At 43.6% G+C, this 20,885-nt stretch overlaps 1 protein-coding gene across 14 annotated transcripts in view; it reads right to left on the reverse strand.

Moving 5' to 3' along the window:
• Positions 1-2,496: 2,496 nt before the first annotated feature.
• The window catches only part of AZIN2 (antizyme inhibitor 2), a 39,329-nt gene continuing 20,940 nt past the window's right edge, over positions 2,497-20,885 (reverse strand). For 10 of the 14 annotated variants that reach the window (XM_054463919.1, XM_054463898.1, XM_054463879.1 and 7 more), the window contains 2 exons: positions 4,908-5,122; positions 2,497-2,984 (listed from right to left, as the gene is read on the reverse strand). In XM_054463919.1, coding sequence (XP_054319894.1) covers positions 2,846-2,984; positions 4,908-5,122 — 354 coding nt within the window. In that variant the 3' untranslated portion in view covers positions 2,497-2,845. Of the gene's footprint in view, positions 2,985-4,907; positions 5,123-11,036; positions 20,762-20,885 lie in introns of those variants that run through there. The other 4 variants (XM_063666216.1, XM_063666213.1, XM_054463938.2 and 1 more) reach the window with 3 other exon arrangements.

A 20,885-nucleotide genomic window follows, 5' to 3' on the forward strand; every position in this document is an offset into this window, starting at 1 on the left:
GTCGGAGAGCCAGCTAGCCAGGGACTTTAAATTTCATTCTTGGTGAAACGGAATCCCAGGAGGTACAGCATCTGGCTGCTGAGTGGAGGATGGACTGTGGAGGGAAAAGGGGAAGAAGGGGCCAGGCCTGAGTATGAGAATATGGAAGCTCAGATCTGTTAACTCCTTGAGGGAGAGAATGAGAGAGAGTGAGTGTGCACACAGGAGGGGCTTCAGGAGGCACAGGTGGGTTGTAGGGAGGCATTGGGAAGAGGATGTTCCTCAGTTGATGCCCCAGGGAAGGATGGGTCTGTGAGAGGCCAACAGGAACATCTGACTTCTGAGGCAGCCAGGACGCATGAGGAGCCACTGCCAGTGGGTTGCTCAGAAGGGAGCTTGGAGGAGGCAGTGCCCATGCAGCCAGGGGTCCAGGAGACCCCTGCTTAGATTCGCCTGCACAAGCCTGAAGCCCCTTACCATTCTCCACATTTCAGGCTTTTTTCTTCTCTTTAGAAAAAGATTGAAATAAGAAACAAAAACAAATAACTGGGAAAAAAAATGACTATTAACTATTATCCTCAAGTAAGCCACATCAAGTTCTGTGTATATCTTTCTTGGAAAAGTAAATTTCACATCCTTGCTGCAAATGGAACATGAAACACTAGAAAGGCTCCATTGAGAAATCTGTTCAAACTCCATGACAGCCACTGTCATTTCAAAAGCCACAGAATGCCCCCTCAGCGGACCTGCTCAGAAGAGGAAATCAGCTACACCTGGGTCTCACTGCAGCCAGCCACGAGATCTCCCCAGGATTCCTGCGCTTTTCACAGCAGATGCCTGGTTCCAGCAGAAAACCTATGTCCCTCCCCCCAAAAGAAGTATGAGTGCTTGGAGATCTGCGATGGAAGAAGTCTCAGAGTCTGATAGATGATTACAGGCATGGTAATACCTGTAAATCATGGCTTTGGTGGATCACGGGGTAGTAGAGTAACCCTTTCTGATTGCCCTGAGTCTTTTGATATCCCAAGCTTTCAGCCTATTTATTGTCAAGATACCAAAAACTAGATCCCACCTGGAAAAGGGAGACACCCCTGGCTTTGAGAAAGCACCTTGTTCCCTCCAAACCCATGCCACATTGCCTCATGAGATGACCTCAAAGCCACGTGCAGTTCCCAGGACTGGCTGAGATACTGAAGCAGGATGGCCAGGCTTACCCAGAGAGAAGCTCAAGTGCAGACAGAAAATCCATCACAATACAATGTCCAGAATAAGCAAATCCATAGAGATGGAAGGTAGATTTGTGTCATCAGGGACTGGGGAATGGGGAGAATGGAGAGTGACTGCTAATGGGTATGGGATTTCTTTCTAGGGTGATAAGTATGTTCTATAATTAATAGTGGTGATGGTTACACAACTCTGAATACACCAGAAACCACTAACTTCTCCACTTTATTTATTTATTTATTTATTTGAGACGGGGTCTCGCTCAGTCGCCCAGGCTGGAGTGCAGTGGTGCAATCTCGGCTCACTGCAACCTCAGCTTACTGCAACCTCCACCTCCCTGTTCAAGCGATTCTCCTGCCTCAGCCTCCTGAGTAGCTGGAATTACAGGCACATACCACCACACCCGGCTAACTTTTGTATTTTTAGTAGAGATGGGGTTTCGCCATGTTGGTCAGGCTGGTCTCGAACTCCTGACCTCAGGTGATCACCTGCCTCAGCCTCCCAAAGTGCTGGGATTAGAGGTGTGAGCCACCGCACCCAGGCTTCTGCATTTAAAAGGGTGAATTTGATGATTGCATATGAATTATATCTCAAATCTTTTAATTGCCACAGAAAAATATTTAGAGTCCCCTGCAGCCACTGAGGGGGACTCTAAAATCTGAACTCCTTTGCTCAACAGCTCACACACCCCAGGGGCATAATTTGGGAACCTGGCAGTGTAAAGGAGCCTTGTCCTGATAAGCACTGCCAGTCTCAGGGGATGCCAGGGCTGTCGGCACTGGACACAGCAATACTCCGTGGCCAGCCCTGTTCTAACAGGCACTGCCCAAAGAAGCAAAAGCGACCACCAGGTGTTTGCTTTACTCTGACTGCCTTGCCAACCTGCAGGGAGAGCAAGGGTGCAGGGTCCACTCAAAACCTCCCGCACGCCCATTTCTTGGCTCTGTATCTTCAGTATGAATTTCCACAGCTGTGTTAAATACTCCATTGCCCCTACTCTGGGCCAGGCCTTAAGCTGGGTGTTGGGCTGACACAAAGGCCATTCACCAGTTATGAGCTACATAACTGCCCATCTCAGTCCCTGACAGTAGCCCCTTCCTTATGGCACCAGGGCTGGAGGCCCATGAGGAGGAGAGAGATGAGTCAGATAAGGTGAGTACTAGTGGGGGAGGCACACGCTGCAGCCAGGGATCAGGACTAAAGCAGAGGGTGTGGGCTCATCAGTGCGTGGTGGGGAAATCCTGCCTCAGGCCTAGCCCAGGCTGCTTTGTGAATCGAACTGCCAGATTCCGCTGCAGTTTTTAAAAACCTAAATATTTATTTATTTGCATTATATTTACAAAGGTGGGAAGGAGACCAAAGGAGACCTCAAGAACACCCCCACACCTGGCTGACCAGGCCCCTTGCACTGCAGAGGAGGCAGACACAGCTGGAAGGAACAGGATTTATGTCGCATACTTGAACTACAGCGAGTGTAAGACTGGTCCTATTTACAGGGCAGAAACACTGCAGGTGGAGCGCGGGGGTGGCAGAGTGGGTACCAGAGTCCTGGCCAAGGGTACCCTTGCCTGCCATCTTCCCCACCTCTCCCAGACGCATCTCTGAGGCCCCGCTGGGGTTCTCCGGGGGGAACGAGGCCCGCTTACATGATGCTCGCCGGGGTGAAGACAGGGCCCACGCACAGGGTGTCTGTGATCTCCCAGCCGCAGGACAGAGGCTTGCACACACCCTCCACGTCATCCTCCTGTTCTGCAGCCATCAGCTGCCTTCGCAGCGCTTCCCTAGGGGTGAGAGAGGGGTGCTGCAAGTAGCCAGCATGGGGCTGGCAGGGCCCTGTACCTGGAGACGCAGCCCCATTGGGCAGAGGGCTCTCACCTGAGCCCGAGCTCAGCTGAGGGCAGGGGCAGGGACAGGCTGCTGACCCTTCCCCAACTGCTTCCTACTCCCGTGTGGTCCCCACCCCTCAACAAGGGAAAGAAATCCACATGTATCAAGCATTTACTGTGTGCCAGACATCATGCCGGGCACTTATATTATCTATTTGTATCTTCCCAAAAACCCCATGAGGGAGTTATTACCACCCCCTTGCGTTAATTATGTAATCAATCAGTTCCCCAGAAAGAGAAGTGACCTACCTAAGATCACATCCCTAGTAGGTAGTGGAACTAGGACTGAACCCAACTCTCACTCCAAAGCCCACATTCATCATACCCCAGGCTTGGGACTTCAAACAAAATCATATCCCATTCTCTCAAACAATCCCACAAACTGCTTCTCCTCCTACATACCCATGTTGATCAATGGCTCCACCATCAGTGTTGGAAATAGTTGGCAATCTTGTTCCCACACCCAGTACAGCCCTGCTGAGCCCAGCTTCTGAACATCCTCATGTGCCCTGTGGTCTCCATCCCCATGGGTAACACCATTTCAGTCTCCCTGATCTGCTCGTGCCCTCTCCAGACAGTTCTCAGCCAGGGCCCAGATTCATCTTTCCAAAAAGCAAATCCCTGCCCTTGAGCTGCCAGCCATTTCCCTCTGCTCTCAGGCCCTGCAAGATCTGGCCCTACCCACCTCTTCTGCCCACCCCTGGCCACACCCGCCCACACACCTGGGCCATTCACTATGGCCACCTTTTGGGCTCTTACACATGTCCTCTCCCCAGCCTGGATCCATCCTTGTCTCTCTGCCTGCATCATCAACCCTCACCTAATTCCTCCTTAGCCTTCAGGTCTCAGCTTTGGTGAGTCCTGAGACCGGACACAGCAGAGGAATTGAATGTGCCTGGGCAAACTGCTCCTGCTTTCTGTAGCCCTCTCCCTACCCCCAAAGAGGGACCCTTCACCACTGACTAGCTGCGTGACCTCAGAAGAATGACCTGTCTGTGACAACGCTGACCCCCACAGAGTTTTGTGTGGGTGAAATAGTCATACGACGCCTAACGTAAGGCCTGATGTCAGGGTTCACTGGATGTGACTCCCCCATCTTGCATGCCTCTTGCCTCACTGGATCCCAGCACTAGCCTGGTGGGGCAGGCAGGGCTACTGTTATGCCTATTTTCCAGATGGAAAGACTGAGGCTCAGCAAGCAGGCAGACTAAGTCTCTCCTGTGTCACACAGCAGCCACCCACTGGTCAGCTCTTTCTGCGTCTGCCATTGTCCTCAGTCTATACAGGAACTAGGGTGGTCTTTCCAAAGTGCAAATCAGACTGTGTTATGCCCCTGCTTCAAACTGGTCCATGCTTCCCACTGCTGTCAAAGCGTGTCACTCGGCCTTCAAGCTCTTCCCAGATCTAGCCCTGCCTCCCTCTCCAGTCACAGCCACTCTCCATGAGAGCCTTGAATGCACCACACTTGCTCTCCGTTCCTTTCTTCCGGGAAGTCCTACCACCCCCTCCTGTAGTTGACTCCCACTTCCTCAGGGAGGCCCAGGCCTCAGGGAGGGCTCTGCACTTTCACCAGGCACAGTATTATCACAAGGGCCTGTCTGCTTCTCTGTGCCTCCCTCAGGGCTGTGAGCTCCTCTAGGAAAGCCCAGCCTCACTTATGGCCACAGCCAGGTGCCAAGCACAGGCCTCACGTGGGACCAGCAGCCAACAGCTACTTGTCAAATTGGATTACACAGAAGCAGAATCTCAAATCTCAAGTTTCCCTCGTTTCTGCCCATTTCCTCCCCATACCCCCATTTTCCAGCAGGGCCCTCTTACCAGGCCACCCGGGACATGGCATAGGTGATGTGGCAGGCCTGGGTCCCCCCTTTGGGGGGACCCATGCCCACAGTGTAGGCACCCATGTTGTCAAAGACCAGCCAGTCCCCTACGTGTAGTTGCGGCAGCCACAGGCCCTCAGCCACGCAGTCACAGCCATCAACCGCCGGGCCCCACAGGCTGCTGCTGTACAGGGGCTGTTCCGTGGATGGTTTCTGTAGGAAGAAGGGATGGCCATGCCAGCTCTCCTGGGCATACAACAGCCTTGCCACTCCCTCCCTCAAAAGCCTTCTATGGCTCCCATAGCCAACAGGATAAAGTCTAGATGGGCCTCCTAGCTTAGCATTTAAGGCCCTTCCCACTTCTCTGCATTCGTTGCCTCTTACACTCTGAAGTCACGAATGCCTGGTCTTAAATCCAGGTTCCAGCAGTTGTTAGCTGTGTGACCTTGGGCAAAATGCTTAATCTCTCCATGTCTCAGTTTGCTCATTTGTAAAATGGGGATAACAACAGTACCTACCTCGTAAGGTTACTGCAAGGATAAATGAGTTAGTGTATGGAGAGCATGTAGAACAGTGGCCAGCACACGGCGAGGGTGCATGGAAAGTCAGCACAATTGTAACTGTTATTGCTGTGATTGTTGTTACCACCTCTGCACTTTGGTCTTCACTGGCCTCTTTCCAGTCGTCGGTATGTCCACACCTCTACAGCCCTTCCCCGACCTTCAAATCTAGCCTGTCTTCTGAGCCCAGCCCTGGGGCTCCCTCGTCTATGAAGCCCTCCCAGATGTCCTCACTCCATGCCAGGCCCAGCAACAGGAGCCAGCAGTATACCAGGCTAGACTCACCCTCCCTCAGGCCCTCAGTCTAATGAGAAAGATGGACTTCCAACAACAATCACAGGGGGACCTGGCAGAGGTCACAGAGGACCCCACGGAGTAGACACAATTACTCCCATTTCAGAAAAACGGAGGCTCTGACAGCTTAAATGACTTGCCCAAAGACATAACTACCAATGACATAAAATTTAAGATTTTTTCTTAAATGATTTCCAAATCCAGAAATTTGTAACAGACTCTGGACAACCAAGTTATCAATGCCATTTGCCACAGTGTAGGCAGGGATCCTGCCAGGCAGGTCCTAGAGTCACCACTGAAATGTGGATGATGATGACTGTGCCCTCTGAGAGGCCTCTTCTCCCATCACTGCACTTGCTGTGCTCCAGTTACTCCAGTTGCTCTGGGCTCCCCAGAGTAGGTAAACCCTACTTCCCTTCCCATACCTCCTACTTTCCCCCGTGCTATTCCCTGAGGCCCCAAATTTGCAAATTCCTATTTCTCCTTTAGATCTCAGCTAAAATGGCTTCAGGGAAGCCTTTCCTAAAGCTCCATGCTCCCTCAAGCTTTGCTTTCATAGTATTTACCATAACTCATAAATATTTGTGAAATATCTGCTCAGGCCTGTCTTCCCTGAAGACTATAAATTCCATGAGCCCAGGGGATGTGTAGGTCTTGTCATCCCCATCTCCTCAATGCCTAGCAGGCTGGCATCCATTAGGTGCTTATTCAAATCATATTTTTTAAATAAATGAATTAAAGAATGGGGAATATATGAGTGATGAGAAAGAGAAAGAATGACAAAGGGGAGAAAAAGGATATGAATAGAAGCCATCCAAAGGGCATAGATAGAAGCAACAGAGAAGACCAGCAGAGAAAAAAGGAAAGACATTTCAATACCTTAGCCAGAGCAGGAATGAGCAAAATTGAGAAAGAAAAGTCGCAGTTTCCATAAGCAGAAATAATGCTCATATATTTGATAAAAAGTTAATAAGATATTAGTCCCATTAATAAAGAAAAATATGTACATTATGTAAGTTAAGAATGATAGCTATCCAATCTTCAGGAATTCATTCATTCAACAAGTACTTATTGAGCACCTAATTGCCAGGCTGTGATCTAGGAGCTGGAGATGCAGCAGTAAACACACACACAAAATAAAATTCCTGTGGTCCTGAAGCTCTCATTCTAAGAAGGGGAGACAAAGGAATACTGTATATCCTTGTTCATATAATTGAACATTCTTGTTTATAAACTTTTTGTTGATGAATAAAATTAACCTCAAGTGGTCTGAATTATTTCCCTTAGCCCCACTCATTGAAAAACATTAAGCTAATGTTTAAAGATGAGTGGAGGGGATGCTCTATAAATGAATCTACAAGGATCTTTGAGAAAATAAATTTTAAAGATTCTTCCATGGTAAAGAGAAAAGGCACCCTTGGATTATAAGAAGTTAGCATTCCCTCACTTGTTATTAGTGGTGTAAATTTTAAAAAAAATAGGTGAAAAAAAGATTTTAAAACTACATGACATAATGCAAAGCTACGCTTTTACTATTTATGTATCTATTTAACTGTTTTTTGAGACAGAGTCTCACTCTGTCATCCAGGCTGGAGTGTAGTGGTGTGATCTCAGCCCACTGCAACCTCTGCCTCCTGGGTTCAAGCAATTCTCCTGTCTCAGCCTCCCGAGTAGCTGAGATTACAGGTGCCGGCCACCACACCTGGCTAATTTTTGTATTTTTAGTAGATACAGGATTTTGCCATGTTGGCCAGGCTGGTCTCAAACTCCTGACTTCAGGTGATCCGCCACCTCGGCCTTCCAAAGTACTGAGATTGCAGGTGTGAGCCACTGCACCCAGCCTTTTTTTTTTTTTTTTAAAGGAATCTGTGAAATAAATATTCTAAAAGCTGTGGCAACAAGCTTGTAAATCTCAGCTATTTTTACAAGTCTGATAATTGAGTGGAAATGGACAAGCATCTGCAAAAATCCAAGATGCCCAGTCTGCCAGCCACTAGGCCCCTCTGTGAGAGAGGGCAGGGGGTTCCTCATTTACAAAGCATACCACCACCACTTCATACCTTATCTGGGAGGCAGGTGGCATGATTGCATTCCCATTTTACAGATGAGAAAACTGAGAGGGAAGGTGACCTGCCCCAGGCTCTAGGGGGAGTTAGTAGAACTCTGGGCAGTCCCAGACAAGGAGTCTCCTGGCTGCACCTAGCTGCCTTCTTCAAAGGCACATATGTCTGACAGAGCCACAGAAAAAACAAGGTCAAACATTGAAAAAGGTGCATGGCCTTGATGGAATCCCTAAATAATTCTTCAGCTTTTAAAGAATTAATCAATAGGCCGGGCGCGGTGGCTCACGCCTGTAATCCCAGCACTTTAGGAGGCGGATGCGGGTGCATCACTTGAGATCAGGAGTTCGAGACCAGCCTGGCCAACATGGCAAAACCCTGTCACTGCTATAAATACAAAAATTAGCTAGGCATGTAATCCCAGCTACTCAGGAGGCTGAGGCAGTGAGCCAAGATCCAGCCATTGCACTCCAGCCTGGGCAACAAGAGCAAAACTCCATCTCAAAAAAAAAAGGCGGATCACGGTGGCTCACGCCTGTAATCTCAGCACTTTGGGAGGCTGAGGCAGGTGGATCATGAGGTCAGGAAATCGAGACCATCCTGGCTAACACGGTGAAACCCCGTCTCTACTAAATACAAAAAATTAGCCGGGCATGGTGGTGGGCGCCTGTAGTCCCAGCTACCTGGGAGGCTGAGACAGGAGAATGGCATGAACTGGGGAGGTGGAGCTTGCAGTGAGCCGAGGTCACACCACTGCACTCCAGCCTGGGCGACAGAGCGGGACTCCATCTCAAAAAAAAAAGAAAAGGAAAGAAAAAAAAATCATCCAGTCTGGCCAACATGCTAAAGCCCTGTCTCTACTAAAAATACAAAAAAATTAGCCGGGCATGGTGACAGGCACCTGTAATCTCAGCTACTCGGGAGGCTGAGACAGGTGAATCATTTGAACCCAGACGGAGGTTTCAGTGAGCTGAGATCACACCACTGCACTCCAGCCTGGGTGACAGAGCAGGACTCTGTCTCAAAAAAAAAAAAAAAAAGAAAAAAGAAAAAAGAAAAAAAAAGAAGAAAGAAAAGAATAAATCAATAATTCGTACAAAAATATTTTAAAAGACAAAAATGAGATAAAAAGAAAGAAAAACCCTATGGCCAAAATCTCATTTGTGAATATATAGACAAAAACCTGACATGAAATCTTAGCTAACCAAATTCACAGTCATATTATCTCTAAAATGAAAGGTGCAAACAACAGGAGAGAAGTCAATCACTGGCTTCATAACATGGAAAATATAGATCTACAGTTCAAGTTTAATTTTCCCAATACATGTCAACATACCATGAAGTAGCCTGTAGCATCTATTCTTTATTAAAACTACAGACAAAACAAAACCCCACAATGAAGAGAGACTATTTTAAATAAGGATCCAACTCTGACTTCATTGAGATACACTAAAGTTCAGCCCTGTCATTTTCCAAATGGAGAAACTAGAGAAATAAGGCTCAGAGAGATTAAGTAGCTTGCTTTGCCTGAGGTTACTCAGCTGGTCTATGGCAGAGCCAGGTCTCAAACCCATGTCTTCTGATTCCAAGTCTGAAGCTTTCTGTCATCATTCCTATTTTATACATCATGAGAAATGCTAGCAATAGCTATCAGAAAAAAAGAAACAAAAAAGCATAATACATAGAAGATGAAGAAATAAAATATTACACTGCAGATAATGTATTTGCCCACCTGGAAAATCTTAAGGGGGTGGGTGTGGTTACTAGAGGAAATCAATGAATTTTAGAATGCAAGCCAGCATCTCAGCTGAAAAACACAGGGAAAAGTTTTCACTCACAATAGTAGTGAAAGCATTAAGCTATTACATTCTTGGATGTACTTGGGCCACAGTAATACTTATTCAAATAAAATAATAAAAAAATAATAAAACCAGCTGGGCGCAGTGGCTCATGTCTGTAATCCTAACACTTTGGGAGGCAGAGGTAGGCAGATCACGAGGTCAGGAGGTCAAGACCATCCTGGCTAACACAGTGAAACCCCATCTCTACTAAAAATACAAAAAATTAGCCAGGCATGGTGGCGGGCGCCTGTAGTCCCAGCTATTTGGGAGGCTGAGGCCTCCCAAGAGAATCGCTTGAGCCTGGGAGGTGGAGGTTGCAGTGAGCCGATATTGCACCACTGCACTGCAGCCTGGGCAACAGAGCGAGACGCCGTCTCAAAATAAATAAATAAATAAAACCTTCATGGAAGAAATAAAAGATATGAAGTTTACACTGTCCTAGCTAGAAAAACTTAGTAAAGCAAAAAAGAGAATTCTCCCTAATTTAATAACTAGATTAAATAAACTATTACTAATTAAAATCCCCAGGATGTTTTTCTAAACATTAGAAATAATGTGATAAAAGAATAAATGTGAGCCTATCAAACAATAATAATAAAGCAAAGGACAAACTCAGTTTTTGTTAAATAATTTATACAAAAGAATATTTGTATCATGTCTAAGATATAACGAATGACAATAAAATGAATATCTGTGTACTTACCACCCAGCTGAAGAAAGATAAAATTTCCAATATCTTTGAAACTCCCTATGTGCCCACTCCAATGACATCCCCTCTTTCCTAACCTCTTTAGAGGTAACCACCATCCTCACTTTCACGTTCATCATTTTCTTAGTTTTCCATGAGTGTACCTAACCCTAAACAATGTATTGTTTAGTTTTGCACACTTCTGAAATTTATATAAATTATAGAGGATGTAACCTCTACAAGTTCACACTGTATAGAATTCACTGTACAGAATACACTGTATAGAATTCACTGTACAGAATATACCATAATTTATGTATATATATACATAAATTATGTATCTGCTACCCTGCCAATAAACATTAAGGTCATTTCCAATGACCTTAATATATATATTATAAAGATATATACGTTCTGATATATCTCCTTGAACACACATGCCAAGAGTTTCTTTACAATATAGGCCTAGGAACTTGCTGTAATGTAGGGCATACATATGTGTAAATTTATCTGAATAATGCCTACTTGTTTCCCAAAGTAGGGATACACCACTCCCATCTAACAATGCCTAAGGACCCAACTATGCCATATCCTCACCAACAGTTGGCATTATCATGCTTTTAATGTTTTTCTAATCTAGTTATTATGAAATGGTATCTCATTTTCACTTTTATTTGCATTTCCTTGATTACCACTGAGCATCTTTTCATTTCATCTTCTATGAATTGCCCGGTAAAGTCTCTTGCCTGTATTTCTATTGGGTTGCTTTTTTCCTTATTTTCTTGAGATTCTTGTTTGTCTCTATTTCTTACTTAAGAATTCTTCAGGCCGGGCGCTGTGGTTCACGCCTGTAATCCCAGCACTTTGGGAGGCCGAGGCGGGTGGATCACAAGGTCAGGAGTTTGAGACCAGCCTGGCCAACATGGTGAAACCCCAGCTCTACTAAAAAAAATACAAAAATTAGCCAGGCATGGTGGCGTGTGCCTGTAATCCCAGCTACTTGGGAGGCTGAGGTGGGAGAATTGCTTGGACCTGGGAGGAGGAGGTTGCAGTGAGCTGAGCCACTGCACTCCAGCCTGGGCGACAGAAAAAGACTCCGTCTCAGGAAAAAAAAAAAAAAATTCTTAATATATTTTGTCTACTAATCTCTTATCAATTATATATGTGTTTCAATATTCCCCCCAGTTTGCCTCAGCTGGTCTATTTCTTATGCTGGGATCAAAACTAAACTATTTTAATTACCCTCTGTGTTAGAAGTTATATTATCTAATTTCTATTCTTATAGTGGTTACTCTATACATTTACATTTTAACATTTCAACATGGCATTCAATAGCTGTACCGTCTATTCTTGATCAAAACTACAGAAAAATCAAAGCAAAACCCCACAATGAAGACAGACCAATAAGGAACCAACTCTAACTTTGTGAAGATACACTGGAATGGCCTCACTTCAAAACAACAAGCAACATTAGTAATTAAAGTTCAGCCCCCTCATTTTCCAAGTGGAGAAGCTAGAGAAGTAAGACTCAGAGAGATTAAGTAACTTGCCTAAGGTTACCCAGCAAGTACATGGTAGCATTCGCCTTAGTGGCCTTCACAGTTCAGCCCTGGCCTGCACCTTCCAGCAAGATTCTCCCCCACTCAGCAGCAGGCTGCTTCTGTGCTGCATGGATTATTGCAGTAGTCACCCTCTGACAAGTTTGCCACTGGTAGACTGCTGTTTCTGTGACACTGCAGCCTCTCCTCAAAGGTTTCAATATCAGCCTTGGAGGGAGGAGCCCTCCTCCTCTGTTTCTAAGTTCCTGCCTTGTTCACTCTCCCTCAGGACCAGGGGTGGTAGCTGATTTTACCTCTTTTAGTAATTGTAATGAACCACCTTTAGAGTTAACCACTCTTTATGTTAAAATTTCCCTGTTCAAATTACTAGTGTGACATTTGTATCCTGATACAGTCTCTTCCTGAAACTATGATTGGACATTACGCCTTCTGACTCTATGCACCATTTCCTTAGCCTTTCCTATTTTATATCTTTTTGTCTCTGTGCTACATTTGGATACTTTCTTCAACTCTATCTTCCCATTCTCTCATTCTCTCTTCTGTTGTCTCTAATATGCTGCCTACCCTGGCCATAATTTCAATTTTCATATTTTTCATTTCTAGTTCTATTTAATCATTTTTAAAATCTGCCACAACATATTTTTATGTTCACTTATTCTTTGGTCATATTTTCAATTTCTTATATCTTCAAACATTGTAAAAGAATGTTAGCACCTGATAATTCCAATATATGAAGTAAATGCAGGTCTGATCTGCTACCTATTGCTTTTGTGGTTCTTCCTCATGATGACTTGTTTCTTTGTATGTTGTGATTTTTGACTGTGAGCTCACGTACTTTGAAACCTTATCAGTGAGAAGCCTAAACTGAAGATTCCTCCTCCAGGGAGAATTTGTTTGCTTCTGCCAGATGAAATTATTTTGAGGCTTAAGGTTTTTCAGACCATAGTTAATGTGAATTTGGGCCACAAGCCCAAAAGAAGGCTGGCTTGTGGTTACAAAATCTCAATTTTTTGCTCTCTTCCAATCACTACCAAGATCAAAACAGTGAAGTTTTCTTGCTGCTGTTCTCTGTAGAATGGGCTTTTTACTCTAGTTGACTCTTACACTAAGGATGTACTTCTTTTGGGTTCTCAGCTCTATGTAAGGGCATCCTATTGGATTCTCCATCTTGACTAGGCCCTAGGAACCCACACAGATATCAAAACTGAAAGTCAATGCTACCATGATTCAGCATACACTCCAAAACAAAAATCCAGTTTCAAAATTAGGTTGCCATTTAATACATATTTGGATAATCACTGTTTTGTATGCTTGGGACACACTAATAAACAAAATACACAAAGGTCCTTGTCCTCATGGGTTTTACAGTCTAGCAGGGGGAAGGCAAACAAGTAAATTATATAGTATGTTAGAAGGTAATAAGCACTACAGAAAAAAAAAAAAAAAAGAAAAGAACACACAACACCAAAGGCACAATCCATAAAAGAAATAATTGATAAACTGGACTTTATTAAAATTAAAAATTTCTGCACTGCAAAAGACAATATTCACCAGGCATGGTGGCTCACACCTGTAATCCCAGCACTTTGGGAGGTCAAGGCAGGCAGATCACTTGAGGCCAGGAGTTCGAGACCAGCCTGGACAACATGGTGAAACCCCATCTCTACTAAAAATACAAAAATTAGCCAGGCTTGGTGGTGCACACCTGTAATCCCAGCCACTCAGGAGGCTGCGGCAGGAGAATCGCTTGAGCCTGGGAGGCGAAGGTAGCAGTGAGCCAAGATCTCATCACTGCACTCCATCCAGCCTGGGTGACAGAGCAAGACTCTATCTTAAAAAATAAAAAAAAGAAAGAAAAGAAAAGAAAATGTTAAGAGAAGACAAGCCACAGACTGGGAGAAAATAGTTGCAAAAGACACATCTGATAAAGGACTGTTATCCAAAATATATGAAAAACTCTTAAAACTCAAAAATGAGAAAACAAACAACTAAAACTCTGTTTATAATGGTCAAAGGACTTTAACAGATACTTCGCCAAAGAATATATACAGATGGCAAACAAACATATGTGATCAGGGAAATATAAATTAAAACAACAAATACCACTGCACACTTACTCAAATGGCCAAAATTCAGAACACTGGTAACACCAAATGCTGGTGTGGATGTGGAGCAACAAGAACTCCCATTCATTGCTGGTGGGAATGCAAAATGGTACAGCCACTTTGAAATACTGTTTGGCAATTTTCTACAAAACTAAACATATTCTTACCATATGATCCAGCAATTGTACTCCTTAGTATTTACCCAAAGGAGTTAAAAATGCTTGTCACACAAAAACTTACACATAGATGTTTATAATAGCTTTATTCATAATTGCCAAAACTTGGATGCAACCAAGATGTCCTTCAGTAGGTGAATGGATAAACTGCTGTATACCCAGATAATGGAATATTATTCAATGCTAAAAAGAAATGAACTATCAAGCCATGAAAGGACATGAAGGAAACAAGTGCATATTACTAAGTGAAAGAAGTCAATCTGGGCCACAGTGGTTCACGCCTGTAATCCCAGCACTTTGGGAGGTCAAGGTGGGCGAATCACTTGAGTTCAGGTGTTCAAGACCAGCTTGGCCAACATGGTGAAACCCCATCTCTACTAAAAATACAAAAAGTAGCTGGGCATGGTGGCACATGTCTATAATCCCAGCTACTCGGGAGGCTGAGGCAGCAGAATCACTTGAACCCAGGAGGCAGAGGCTGCAGTGAGCCAAGATCACACCACTGCACTCCAGCCTGGGCAACAGAGTGAGACTCTGTCTCAAAAAAAAAAAAAAAAGTCAATCTAAAAGTCTTTAATCCATTTGTATATGGTGTGAGATAGCGTCCAATTTTATTCTTCTATATGTGGATATCTAGTTTTCCTAACACCATTTATGGAAGAGACTGTCCTTTCCCATTGTGTGTCCTTGGCACATTTGTTGAAGATCAATTGACCGTAAATACATGGATTTATTTCTGGGCTCTCTATTCTATTCCACTGGTCTATATGTTCATTTTTATGCCAGTACCATGCTGTTTTGCTTACTTTATAGCTTTCTAGTATGTATTTTGAAATCAGATAATGTGATGCTTCCAGCGATATCTTTCCATTTATTTATGTCCTTTTTTATTTCCTTCATCAATGTTTTCTAGTTTTCAGCGTACAGATCTCTTACCTCCTTAAATTTCCTAAGTAATTTTTTGATGCAATTGTAAATGGGATAGTTTTCTTGATTTCTTTTTCAGATAGTTAGCATATAGAAACATTGTATGTTAATTTTGTATCTTCTAACTTTTCTGAACTTATTAAGTCTAATAGTTTTTTGGTGAAGTCTTTAGAGTTTTTTTGTTTGTTTGTTTTGTTTTGAGATGGAGTCTGGCTCTGTCGCCAGGCTGGAGGTGCAGTGGTGCCATCTCAGTTCACTGCAGCCTCCACCTCCCAGGCTCAAATGATTCTTGTGCCTCAGCCTCCTGAGTAGCTGGGATTACAAGCACCCATCACCGTGCCAGGCTAATTTTTGCATTTTTAGTAGAGACAGAGTTTCACCATATTGTCCAGGCTGGTCTCAAACTCCTGACCTCAAGTGATCTGCCTGCCTCGGCCTCCCAAAGTGCTGGGGTTACAGGCATGAGCCACTGCGCCGGCCTTTTTGTGTGTGTGTGAGATGGAGTCTCACTCTGTTGCCCAGGCTAGAGTGCAGTGGTATGATCTCGGCTCACTGCAACCTTCGCCTCCCAGGTTCAAGCAATTCTCATGCCTCAGCCTCCTGAGTAGCTAGGATTACAGGCACACACCTTTACGCCTGGATAATTTTGTATTTCTAGTAGAGACAGGGTTTCACCACATTGGCCAGGGTGGTCTTGAACTCCTGACCTTAAGTGATCCACCAGCCTTGGCCTCCCAAAGTGCTAGGATTACAGGCATAAGCCACCACGCCCAGCCTTAGAGTTTTCTATATATAAGATAATGTCATCTGCAAACAGAGACAATTTTACATCTCCCTTTCCCATTTGGATGACTTTTATTTCTTCCTCTTCTCTAATTGCTCTGGCTAGGACTTCTAGTACCACACTAAATAGAAGTGGTGAGACTGAGCATCTTAAGTCTTGCTCCTGACCTTAGGATCCTTGTTGAGTATAACATTAGCTGTGAGCTTGTCATATATGGTCTTTATCATGTTGAGGTACATTCTTTCCATACCTAATTTGTTGAAAGTTTTTATCATAAAAGGATGCTGAATTTTGTCAAATGCTTGTTCTCCATCTACTGAGATGATCATATGATTTTTATCCTTCATTGTGGTAATATTATAGTATATCACATTTATAAATTCGGACATGTTAAAATACCTTTGCATCCCAGGGATAAATTCCACTTGATCATGGTGTATGATCCTTTTAATGTGCTATTTAATTTGGATTGCTAGTATTTTGTTGAGGATTTTTGCATCTATGTGAACATGGCCTGTAATTTTCTTTTCTTATGGTGTATTTGGCTCTGGTGTTAAGGTAATTGTGGTTTTGTAAAATGAGTTTGGAAGTGTTCCCTCTGCTTCAGTTTTGTGGAAGAGTTTGAGAAGGATTGGTATTAATTCTTTTTTACATGTTTGGTAGAATTCACCAGTAAAGCCATGAGGTCCTGGGCTTTTCTTTGTTGGGAGGTTTTTGATTACTGATTCAATCTCCTAACTCACTATTGGTCTATTCAGATTTTCTGTTTCTTCATGATTGAGACTTTGTAGGTAATATGTGTCTAGGAATTTATCCATTTTGCCTAGGTTATCCAATTTCTTGGTGTATAATTATTCATGCTAGTAGTGGTCTCTTATGATCCTTTGAATTTCTGTGGTATCCTGTAATGTCTCCTCTTTCATTTATAATTTTATTTATTTGAGTCTTCTGTCTTCTTAGTCTAGGGACACACTTGCTAAGTGCTATTGCAATACATTCCAGACAGATTCACACTTTTGAAAGCATAACAAACTAGAATAAAATGGAACAGCAAGTAAGAAAGCCCCATCTTGGCAATAAAAGGAGAATTTCTCTTCATGGACTGGGGTAACTGTCCTGAATTTTGCCTGCCAAGATTCTTATAAAACTCCCATGATACTTGCCTCCTCTTGATTCTACCCTATACCAAATCGTATCTTGCATTTGTGAAGTGCTGATACACATTTGTTGAATTGCATCTTTACACACTGATATGGTTTGGCTTTGTGTCCCCACCCAAATCTCATCTTGAATTGTAATCCCCAGATATTGAGGGAGGGGCCTGTTGGGAGGTGATTGGATCATGGGGGGCAGTTTCGCCCATGCTATTCTTATGATAGTGAGGGAGTTCTCACCAGAGCTGATGGTTTTAAAAGTGTTTGGAAGTTCCCCTTTAAAACCTCTCCTTCCTGCAGCCATGTAAGATGTGCCTGCTTCCCCTTCTGCCATGATTGTAGGTTTCCTGAGGCCTCCCTAGCCATGCAGAACTGTGTCAATTAAACCTCTTTCCTTTTTAAATTACCCACTCTTGGGTATTCCTTTTTGGCAGTGTGAGGACAAACTAATACACACACTAAATATGTACCATTTTAGAGCACTCAATGAACATTTAAAATGTTTCTATATTTAAAAGTCCACCTAACACATCAGTATTTAAAGAAAACCATATGCTCACAATATATAAAATTTTAAAGTGAAAAACAAAGTGCACTATGACACTTTTTTAAAAAGTAGAAACCAAAAACAAGATTGGTCTTTCAAAATGTTACAGCATTGTAAATTAGAGCTTTTGGGCTTAGTTCTCTACCCCCACCCAGCTCTGATTATTTCCAATATTTTAGAAGTATATTAACGAAAACACCTTTTAATATCAGAGCAGCTAAAATTGGTTAAATCATGACATTAGTAAACAAAAAGTCTTGCTTATTCTTAGCAAGACTAGACAACCTTTTAAAAAAAATTATCAGGTCAGGCGTGGTGGCTCATGTCTGTAATCTCAAGGTGGGAGGATTGCTTGAACAAAACAAGGCGCTCAAGACCAGCCTGGGCAACATGGCAAAACCCCATCCCTACAAAAAATACAAAAATTAGCCAGGCATAGTGGCATGTGCCTGTAGTCCCAGCTATTCAGAAGCTGGAGTGGGAAGGATGGCTTGAGCCTCGGAGGTGGAGGCTACAGTGAGCATGACTGTGCCACTGCACTCTGGCCAGGGTGACAGAGTGTGACCCTGTCTTAAATAAAATAAAACAAAATAAAATAGTCATTAAACCCTAAAAAAGTAGAAACCAAAGTACATTTAACAATAGTCATCTCTGAATGGTGGGATTAGTGAATCATTTTATTTTACTATTTGTGTTAAATTTTTTCTAATAAACATTCTATTTCTATAAGACTATATATATATATAATAAAGATAATCTATAACAGCAGAGCACAAAAGAAAGTAACAGATTTCCTTCCTATTAATTACAGCAAACTTAGTTAAAACACAATAGTGTGTCAAAACTTCTATGAAATAACAAAGAATTACAAAACTAAAATAATAAACAAATAGAGTGAAAAAATATTTGTATCAAACATCATATTAAATACATGCACACATGCATATGCAAGCTCATTTCTATGTGCAGGAAAAAACTTCAAGACCTCCCAAATTAAGTGAACAGAGGATATAAAAAGACATTGACATCAAAAGAAATAAAACAATAAACAAAAACACAATGCTTTATCCTTGTCAAAGACATAGAAATGAAAGAAACAATGGCCAGGTACAGTGGCTCATGCCTGTAATCAAAGCACTTTGGGAGGCTGAGGTGGGCGGATCACTTGAGGTCAGGAGTTCAAGACCAACCTGACCAACATGGTGAAATGCCATCTCTACTAAAAATACAGAAATTAGCCAGGCATAGTGGCGGGCGCCTGTAATCCCAGCTACTAGGGAAGCTGAGGCAGCAGAATCACTTGAACCCGGGAGGCAGAGGTTGCAGTGAGCCAAGACTGCAGCACTGCACTCCAGCCTGGGTGACAGAGTGAGACTCCATCTCAAGAAAAGAAAAAGATCTATTTAATTCCAACATATACTGAACCTACTGTATGCCAAGTTCTGTACTAGGGAAACAGATATGAACAGATGTGAGACCCTCAAGGGTCTCACAGTTTATTGAATGATTGATTCATCCATTCACAATTCATTCAACAGATATTTAGTGAGCACCTACTATATGCCAGGCACTGTGTCTGGTGCTGGGAACTCAGAGGAAACTAACTGGACAATGTGGCTGCCCTCATAGAGCCTACCTGCTAATGGAGAAGACAGACTATACGCAAGTAAACAAAAACAAGATAACTAACAGATTATGATGGGTTGTTAAGAAAATAAGCAGGGTATCAAAATTATCTGACTAGGGGAGGTCAGCCTACTTTAGAGAGGGCAGTCAGGAAAGGCCTCCCTGACGAGGTGACATCTGAGCTGAGACATAAGAAAGAGAATACAGCAGCTGTCTCAGGGGTGAGTGGAAGAGCATTCTGGGTGAGCGAATGCAAAGGCCCTGAGAGCAGAAACAACTTAGGTGTTACAAAAACAGAAAGGAGAGGGATGGGGCTGGAGCAGGTAAGTGGAGCTGAAAACAGAGACAGGAGTGAGGGCAGAGGTGCCTGGGAAGATGGCAGGAGCCTTGCTGGTTGTGGTAAGGAGTCTAGGTTTTATTCTGAGAGCAATGGGAAGCCACAGATGGTGTTAAGCAGAGGAGGGGCATAATCTTTGGGATTTTAAAAGATCATTCTGTCTGCAGCGTGGAAAATGGGTGGTAAGCAGGTAGTAGTATGGGGTGGAAAACCAGTTAATGGTTACTGCAGTAGCTCAAGCAGGAGGCAATGGTGGCTTGCATTAGGGTGGCGACAGAAAGAATTCACTGAAACCAAAATGTATTTTGGAACTACACTCAAGAATTGCAGGTGGACTGCATGTGGAAGGAGAGGGAAAGCAAGAATCAAGAATAATGCCAACTTTTTTAGCTTCAGCAGTTGGCTAGTGGCAGTGCTATTTACCAAGAGAAGTTTGGGGTTGGAAATCAAGAGTTCAGTTCTGAACAAGTTAAATTTGAGATGTCTGTGAAATCCCAGTAGGAATGTCAAGCAGGTAGTTGGATGTGCAAGTCTGGAGCTCAGGGGTGTGATCCAGGATAGAGATAGAAATTTGGGAGTGATGGTAGTATGGAAGATACTAAAAACCTCAGTCTGGAAGCATTTACCTAGGAAGCGCATATAGACAGAGAAGATCAAGGACTGAGGCCCGAGACAGTCAACACTTAAAGGGTGAGCAGGAGAAGGGCCAAGGAGACAAGGAGAGAACAGCAGAAGAGTAGCCAAGACCCAGGATGTTGCCACAGAAGCCAGGAGAGGTGAGCATGAAAACAGAGGAGGACCAGCTGCTGGGACAGAAGAGCCACATGGAAGAGCTAGCAGCGTGGAAGTGTCTTTCAAGAGCATCTTCCATGGCATCGTGGAACAGGTACCTGACTGGAGAGGTTGGAAGGGCTAAGGGAGCTGAGTGAGCAGGGGCAGTGGGTATAGACCACTCGGTGGAGAAATTCAGACATGAAGGGGAACGCCAACTTACAAAGTCCCTGGAAGAAGTTCTGGGAAACATGTTTGGCCAGTAAATATACAAAGAGATGTCCAGCTTTGCTAGTGATGAGGGAAATGCAAATCAAGACACAATGAGATCCATTTTACATCCATTCCACTGGGAAAATGTTTTCAGTCTGGCAATACTCCGTGCTGGAGAAAATGCAGAGCCACCGAGTCTCTTACACATTGCTGGTGGGATTGTCAGTACAACACTTCAGAAAATTGTTTGGCATTGTCTCATGAAGCCAAACATTCACATGCACTATACCCAGCCATTCCACTCCTTGCTTACTCATCAGAGAGAGGTGAACAA

The sequence above is a fragment of the Pongo pygmaeus genome, chromosome 1 (genome assembly GCF_028885625.2).
Source record: "Pongo pygmaeus isolate AG05252 chromosome 1, NHGRI_mPonPyg2-v2.0_pri, whole genome shotgun sequence".
Taxonomy (NCBI): Eukaryota; Metazoa; Chordata; class Mammalia; order Primates; family Hominidae; genus Pongo; species Pongo pygmaeus.